General features: G+C 38.1%; 1 protein-coding gene across 1 annotated transcript; it reads right to left on the bottom strand.

Annotated features, from left to right (window-relative positions):
- Positions 1-2,193: 2,193 nt before the first annotated feature.
- LOC118753905 lies at positions 2,194-8,260 on the bottom strand. The gene is made up of 6 exons (XM_036488783.1): positions 7,920-8,260; positions 7,521-7,805; positions 7,281-7,425; positions 6,556-7,074; positions 6,130-6,333; positions 2,194-3,418 (listed from the first exon to the last, which is right to left on the bottom strand). Exons 1-6 carry the CDS (start codon positions 8,122-8,124, stop codon positions 2,668-2,670), a joined length of 2,109 nt encoding a protein of 702 aa, XP_036344676.1. The 5' UTR covers positions 8,125-8,260; the 3' UTR covers positions 2,194-2,667.
- Between the last annotated feature and the right edge of the window lie 733 nt (positions 8,261-8,993).

Here is an 8,993-nt window from a genome sequence, read left to right as displayed (position 1 = left end):
TCCGTAGATCAGCGGCCTCTTTCGATATTACTAACCAAGTACTGTAGGGATAAATCCATTGATTTCCCGTACTTAACTCGCAGTTAATTTACGTTCAATTTCTGCGTTAATCTCGTATTTCCAATGACATAATTAACGAATTCTAATCCGCATTTCTTTCTCTCTAAATTGCAAAGGGTACGCAGGCGGTCCGTTTGCCGAGTCTTCCAGTTTTCACTTAGCACCTTCTGAAAAAGCAGTTCGCTTTGATTATAGAGTCAGAAGTCTGGCATCTTTCCAAGAATACCTGTTTGGAGTTTCTTTCAATATAAAGTGTCGTTGGATAGTTGAAACTGCAGCTCCATCGCGGCTGCTATTTCCTGAATAAAAATATGGCGAGGAGTCCATCCTAGAAGCGACCCTAAAGCCGCAGTTGAGTAGGTTCGAATCGATCAAGTGGCGGAGAAACATGCCAAGCGTGGTTTTTCAGTCTTCTGCCAGCAGAATCTACATGCATGTTAATATTCAATAACGAAATAAATTTGTGTTAGGTTCCGAAGAAGGGTTTGACCATATCTATTCGCCGAAATCTAATGTTAATTTAAGATTAAGTAGAGATCGGATTGTGGAACGATTCCTATATTTATAGTAATGAAATTCGATGGTCTTTGGAATGAGTAGAACAAGGTATGTATATATGTATTTATGCAAATTTATTGTGCCCCTAATGTACGTATACCTGTGAAGGCGGTTACATTTAGACTAATCTATAATAATGATGTATTTTGGAACAAATTTCCTACATTTATTGTCAAATCTGTAGCTCGTTTCTGTAACTCTTCTCTACCGATTATTTCTCTACTGGTAGAGAATATACGTCATTCTCTACTACTCATTAGCAATAGAGAACAGGGCGGCGAATTCATATCTCAATTCGCCTTGGTAGAGAATTGTTAGAGAAACGAGCTACTGGTTTGAGAACAAACCGGTTTTGTTATTGTGACATCTTCGGTTGCAATGAATGACAGAAATTTGTTCCAAAATATATCATATACTTAGTTATTGACAAGGATTTCGGTGTCGTTTCTGAAACTTATAATAAATAATAATTTTCCTATGAAAAATTACAGCCATTCGACCACAATAATGATTTGTCTCAAAAGGATCGAAAAGTTCTTTAAATTATTTATTAGGAAAAGGCTGTAGCGCCATTGTTTGGTGTTAGTAAAAACTCACCTTTTATCAATTCAAATGAACTTAAATCGGTTGAGAATTTACAAGAGTTTAGAATGCACTGCACTTTCCTAAATAATACATATTTGAATAGCGAAAATGCCTTTTCTCTTTTTTTCTCGGATATATTTCTTTTAATAAATTTCCATTATTTCTCAGTTAAAATTCAGTTCATGCTACCGTGCAACAGTCAATTTCCCACAGAAAAAGAAAAACTCAAGTGGCCAAAACTCGTATAGCTGCTTTTAGTATTTTCTCTATCAGGATTTTTAAGAACAACTTTAAATTACACGGGTATAATTAATTAACAAAAAAAAAAAACATTTAAAAAATTTAGTGCAATATAGAATAATAATCAGGGTATCAAATAAAAGAAAAAATTTTATAGAAATGGAAAAAATTAAGTTTTTGGTGCACAAGAACGAATAGAGATTGAAAATGTTTTTGTAAAATCATATACCTCAATACCCTTGAAAGTTTTCAAAGTTTATTTTTGAAAAAAATATATGTTAAGGATTAATATAAACACGACCACAACCTAGAATTTCATCCTTCTTACTTTACTAGCTTGAAAAAAAAATTAATTAAAAGCACATTTTCAATAAGTATCTTTTCGTCCTTGTGATCCAAAAAGCTTTACTTTTAAAATTCTACAAAAGCAAATTCTCTCAAAAGCAATAATAAATAAATAAAAAATGTATTAAATTTTCATCTAAATTTAAAATTTTGTACACATATTTCCGTTTGAAGTTTTGTAGCCTATTCAATTCTTGTTGATTTTAAAAATCGTTTTTTAATGACGCTCTGCCGTAATTTGTTCTTTAATACATGCACGCATTTTTTTCGTGCTAAAAAATAAATTGTTGAATATAATTTTTATAAAGGCCAAAAAAATAACAAAAACAAAAAATATCAGTAAAAAAATAACGGTTAATTGCTGTCTTTTTTGATAAAAGTAAAAAAAAATTAAATGATATAGAATTAACATTCCTTGGCGAACAAGCATCACATTGCTATATACAAATGTTAAAAAGACTAATTCTTTCCGACTGACTTTTAGAATTGAAATTTTGAAAATAACTATTATTTTCTGGCCCTGAATTAAATAAAAGAAAAATAACCCAGAAAGAAACGCAAGAAAAAGCATTGTCCCTATTCAAATGCATCGGAGTGTATGTAACTTTATCTTAGTTTGAAACAATTGTTTGAATTTCTTAATAAATATACTTGTTAATCGTAATTCACTAACTGATTTAATTGAAGTTTCATTTCTAGTTATAACAAAGTATGTGTATACCAACGCTAGTAAATAGTGTGTACTTGCCTATGTTTTCTGAACTTTTGGTATAAAACGTGCCTATTTCTAAGGGCTTCTACTACATTACATACATATACATAAATAAGTTATTATTTGCTATTTAGATCATCGGCATACATACATACATTACATTCGATTTATGTACTCTTTGGTTCACATTGTGACTCCTGCTTTTGATTTAACGGTAGTGATGTTTCCTCAGGCTCAATTTCCACGGTGGTTTCTTTTTGTGCCTTCATCGTTGCGTCATCAACGCCAGTAGTATTACTACAATCTTCCACATCTATCGAATTATTTTGCGCGCGCTCGGGTATTTCAGTTAAAAGCGAGAAGCTTCCAGCTTTTTGCACGCTACCGCTTAGCGCTGCTTCGCTCTCTGTACGCAACAGCGTTGTTCGCCTTTCGTTTATTACCTGCACAGAATCGTATAGGTCATTACTATCGATACTTTGTCGCTCACTTGACGAACGTATAAAGAAGATACTATCGTCTGATTCGTTAGGCAGTTGGGACTTTGGTCGATAGAATGTGCGCGAAGAATTGCTGCGGCAGAGCGATTTATTCAATTCACTTGCTATAGTGGGTTTCACGCTGGATGATGCGAGCGAAAGCGTTTCGGGACGTGCCTTCTTTAGGATGCTATTCAATTTTTTGGGCAGAGGGGGCGGCGGCGACGCACAATCCTCTACTTGGTGCACAGATGTCATCGAAACAGTTTGTATGGCAACGTTAAGCGCATCCGGTGATAACGCTACGCCATTGACGCTGGCAGGCGATTTTTCATCTGTATTATCGATGTTCTCTTCAGGGAAACAAGGTTCCAAGCTCGATTGACCGGATAGTTGGTGTATGGCTGCAGGTGGCTCTGAACAAACGCTTAGTTGGCTTCTGAAATGACGAGTGTACAAGAGTAGATTTTTTATGAAGATTGAAATGCATTAAAAATATACATATGTATGTACATGAGTTTACAAAAGAATATCGAGCACTAACCGTCAAAAAAACATAAGTGGCATTTTTTCGAAACTTTATGTTTGATGCAGAAATTCTCCTAGAGCTACTAGAGGCATTTCTGCATTTAAATGAAATTTTGAAAAAAAAATATCACTTATAGTTGCAATTATAAAAGAGTGTATACAACGGGAGTAGACGAGCTCACCACACAGATATGTAAAAGTCTGAAAAAGTGGTTCCACTACGATCACCTGGGAAACCGTCGCACAAAGGGTATTCATATCATCCTATAACTCTCATTTCCCACTAGTGAAGACACTTGGCACTACCGTACTTCTCGAAAAATTTGATTCCAGCTAAGCAGAATCATCCATAAAGAGCAGAGTACCACCACAGCAATTATTGTCATTAACATTTAGAAAATCTGAGGCCTTAATCTCAATCGCTACGAGTAGTAGTAGAGGCTTGCCCTCTAAGGCCGTACTGAGAAATATCTGGATGGTTAATAGTCATCGGCGATATTTCGAGATCACACATCTACATCACGAAATATTAAGCATGTAATGTAAAGGGGTGTTGTGATATATGTTTATATGTTTAATTTTGTTTCTGGTCCTATTTTACAGCTGATATTCCATCAGGGATGGAAAATTGCATTATAAAATTGTACCTAATTTACGCAAACTTTACCTAAAAGTAGACAGATGTACATAAAAAGTAAATAGGTATTTATATATAAAGAAAAATAGGAGGTTACAATTCCCATCGATGCCATATCAAATTCTGTACACACATTAAACACATTTTTGGCTATGAAAAGAATCTCTTCGAGCAGCGCGAGACAAAACTATGTTGTAGAAAAGGTGAATCACTTTCCTCCCAGTTGTTCGATCTGACGTTTTAAAAAGAAATATTTTGCATCTATCTGGCGAAATCAACTACAGTTGCGTTACTTTGACCACCCTTCTGTATCATTTGTATGCCTCTGCACAAAGGAGGGAAGCTATTAGACCAGTTTCCTGCACCAGAAAATGCATTGAAATGTCAGTAAAAATGAGAACTGAGTTCCTGAGAAGCTATTTGGCTACGTTACAAATGTACCTAAAATTGTGTATTTGTACCGAATGTACTTTCAAAATAAATAAAAGTACGATTGTAACAACTTTTCCATCACTGTAGGTAATCTAACGGCTGATTTCGTACCGCTAATTGTTGTAATTTTTTTCAGGACATAGGTGTTTGGATACCTTAAAAGACCGTCTGTCAAGTAGTTTTTTTGCGCTACTGTAAATACAAAGGCATCGACGGTATGTACGTATGCTGTCCCCATCGGTTGTGTGCAGTAATTAGCCTTATCCGGGCTCCTGGTCCCTCCATAACCTCTTCAGGACACACATAGATTTTTTTTATAGATATTAGTATTGCTTCTGATGATATCTGGCTGTTTCTTCTATACTTAACTTTATAATTGGCTCCGATCGAATTGGACGCCACAAGGAACTGCAGTTCGTCAGTGCATTGCCTTAAACACCATAGTGTCCCGGTACTCAAATGAGTCGTGTTCCATTTCGTAACGGAGTTCAGTCTCAACTTACTTCTACTTTTTCTTGATTGGCGATTAAGCGATTTTGGCCGAGTTCAACAAAGCATGCCAATTGTTCCTCCTAGCTAGCTGGCGCCAATTAGAAACACCGAGTGAAGCCCAGCTGATCGACAGAGATTGAGGCGATGTGAATCTCATGCAGCTCATCAAAGAGCCTAAACATACATACATCATGGAGCGATTCTTGAAGAGGAATAAATAGTTAATAAGGCCTTTAGAGCATATTTTCTGTCATTACAGGCCTTTTTAACAACCAGCTTCCATAAAGTTCCATTTTTAGCCTTGGAAAGTTTTTACCGTGTTCCTCAAGATTGAACTGAGTTTTCAGCGCTAGTTTCCTAGAGTTTCTCTTAGACATTTAATTTTAACGGAAAATCCTAATCCTGTATGTATTCGGGTACATAATCGAGTTCTTTTGTTATCTGTGCGCTATAGATCAGGTAAGGCTAGGCTAGATTTAGTTGGTTGTACGAAACAGGGGCACACTTGTGCTATAAGCATCAGCCTTTTGTGATACTACTATGTTCGAAAGAAAACTGCTAAGCTATAGCGGAAAAAAGCTGTGTGCCAAGAACAAAGTTTCGCAGGCGACAGCTATCAGTTCACGAAAGCTCCGCAAGGCTGGTTGAAAAATTGGATCCAAGGCGTTGTGACTTCAGCTACGCAAAAGCTGGTCAGTTTAAAAGAAATTTGAAATAATTCCACCTAATCGTCCTCTAAGCAGCTGCATAAGAGAGGTTAGTATTACCGCGTGAATACCTATTGGAGAGTTTCCTGCCGATGTCCTTCAGAATTAAGAGTATTTAGGTGCTGCGAGAGCAAAGGAATAGCCCTCCAAATAGCCCTGGTCGATATTCTACCAGAAATACCTTGGAGCTCCACATTTTCTGGTTTTGGACACGATTCCCGTTGGCCCAAGTAGTCAAGATTACTACCACTTATTCTTTCCACGTTGGGACTGGTGCGAGTGTGCCTTTCCAGGCCAACTCAGCCGAGCTGAGAAAAAAATTACTTTTATAAATGATAAATGTTGTACACTTACCTAAATTCCTTCTCCACCGATGGTGTTGCCGATGGTCCTGAACTATACCTCTTCGGTGAGCGCAGTATGGATTTTGGCATGACCTCAGGGCTATGCAAATCAACTTGAATGCGTCGTGAATCGATGCTTGAGGCGCGGCTAGCCATTGATGCGCAGCGTGCCGTCCAGCGGCCGCTATACGATGAGTCTGACATTGTAGAGGATCTGCAGATTGAAAGAAGGAATTTTTGTGAGGAGAACAAATAAAAACAATGAATCTATTTATATGAAAGTTGTGAGGACTGAGATTGAGACAGTTAAACTCATCATAGGCTTTCGGAAACAAAAGAAAAGCAATTTTTTGTTTGCTGCTTTCGATATTTTATATATGTATAGCGAATAAGTCTTTCATTCATTAGGTGACAAAACGTTTTCACTTCCACTCACCTGCGATTGCCTAGCGGACTACTTTTGTCCTCTTCCTGTTCGATGGGCTTTTGTCGTGCCAGCACATGACGTTTAGCTGTGTCCGAGCGACGCGCCATATCGGCTACCGTAGCTCGCGATAACGGCTTTTCCACACGCGCACCATCATCGAAAGAGGCTGCATGCCAGTACAGTTTGTTGGTTGATGGAGGCTGAAGCAACGCACAAGGACCACCATTCTCACGGGTATTGCGTTGCACCAAACTATTGCTAATGCGCGACCCACGCGTCTTTACCTGCCGTCCACTGCTGCTGGTGTGCGTATTGCGATTGTGGTTGTGGTGGTGGTGGTGATGATGATGCCGATGATGGTGTCGGTTACGTTTTTGTTCCAGCAACAGGAGCGGTTTGTGATTCGGCGAAAGCAAATGTGAGAGGTTAGTGGAGTAAGCGATGGGATGGGGGACATGTGTGGAGAGATTTGGCACAGAACCAGTGTGGGTGAGGCGTCGTAGTTGTGGAGAAAAGCGAGCGGATGCGCTAATGAAATGAAAGCGAAAGCGATTTTTTTTGTTTGTTTTATATATAACTCAAATATTCAGAGCTGAGCTGAGCGGTGGTTGGGTTAAAATGGTTTGCTTGCGGGAAGCGTGTAGATAATATGCGTTATTTACAAAGCGTTTGCATGTAGAAAATTTTGGCGCTTAACAAGAAGTTGATGAAATAATGCAATACACAATATTTACCTGAGTGACTTGGAGAATTTGATAAGCTCGGCTGTAAGCGCCTCCCGATCGAAGGGCTGTGGCGTGACCTGAGGTGGCGGTTCGGCGGGTGATGTGCGAAATACGCCGAACTGTTGATCCCAACGCGTGCTTTGCAGTTGAATGCCTGTGTGTTGAAAGGCGCGATTGATTTTTTTTAATTTTTTAAATTTCTGCCTATATATGTATACATATGTATATAAGAAAATTACTACTACTCACCAATGGCACGCCTTTGTGAAGTTGCGCTGCTCTGATTGCTACGCACCGTCGACTTACTGCCGCCAGTTCCGGCACGAAAACGCGCCGGCACCACCTTAGCCGCCGAGTCGCGCGCCTCGAATGTCATAACACAAGAAGCTACAACTATGAAACCACCAAAGCCCATCACAATCGGTCCAACGTAGGATAGGTTGTTGAGATGGAAACCTTTTAGATCATTTTTGACCCTCACCGTTGCATTGCCGCGCAGCTCAGAGCCCGTAGAAAGGTAGTCCGCATAATAGCCTGTTGCAAGTAGGGGAAAAAATTCGGGTATTGTAAACAACAATCAGCTTCGAGGGGTTTGCGTTTTTTTAATTTGTTAAAATCGCGTTCTTGCATTCGTCACCATCCATTTACCTATTATAGCCATACCGGCGCCAAGTACCATCAGCGTTAAGCCCAGTATCAGTGCGCGACATGCATGCCAGAGGCATTTAGATGACATTTTACCGCGCACCACCTGCACATTCCATGTGGCACCCGAGGCGGGATGTGCGCGACGTAGATTACCAATTGCGTGCTTGCGTCGCACTGTGCCGCCACCCGCCCGTCGCGATGGCATCACATCGACTACACTGCTGCGATTTGCTTACACTCTCTGTTGTAAATTTAATACTTGTTATTGTTGTTGTTTCTGTTGTTAATTAATTTTCACTTCAATGCCATTAGTAACTCGTATTTTTATTCAATTAAAAAGGTTCTTTTGCTGCAATTTGGTTCATTTGTGATAAGGATTGTGTTGTAAGTAGTTGTAGAAGAAGCTTTGCAAATGTGAATTTCGCAATTTAAACATGAAAAATATATATTTTAGTACTAGCAAATGTCCGGCGTGCTTTACAGCGTCTTGAAAGTATTTTTGTGTTGTTTAACACCCGTATTGTAATATTTCATTTATTTTATCAATTTAATTAAATAAAATTTTTGAAACAGCTGGCAACTCGCTTAAAAAATTATTTCGGCAGCAAACTTTCCTAAACCCTTTCAGTTTGATACCCATATTGCAATATTCAATTTATCTTATCAACGAAATTAAGTTAAATAAAAATTTTCAAACATGTGGCAACCTCTACAAAAATATTTTCGGCTGTAGCGGTTCTTGAACTCTTTCTTTTGACTGTCTTGCAATATGACTAACTTAACTTTATCAACTTACTTAAACTGCAATTTTCAAACAGGTGGCAACTCTCTAATTTTTGTTTTCTATATGTTAAATTAGGCCTCTAGCAATACATCGATGATGACTGCATGCAATTTCATGCATTAGTTTTCGAGTGATGCGCGTACAAACATACATACAGACAGACAAAAATTCTAAAAATTGTTGATTTGGCTTCTTTTGGTCTAGTATTATTTTTTCCTTAATATATATAGTGTACAGGCATCGACCTGTTACAGTTTTTTTTTAATATTCAATCTTATAAGTTGAGAATA

This window comes from Rhagoletis pomonella, unplaced genomic scaffold, assembly GCF_013731165.1.
Source record: "Rhagoletis pomonella isolate Grant_MI unplaced genomic scaffold, Rhpom_1.0 Rhpom_scaffold_03035, whole genome shotgun sequence".
In the NCBI taxonomy this organism is placed as follows: Eukaryota; Metazoa; Arthropoda; class Insecta; order Diptera; family Tephritidae; genus Rhagoletis; species Rhagoletis pomonella.
The sequence above is the reverse complement of the archived record's forward strand: the minus strand, read 5'-3'. Positions and strand labels throughout refer to the sequence as shown.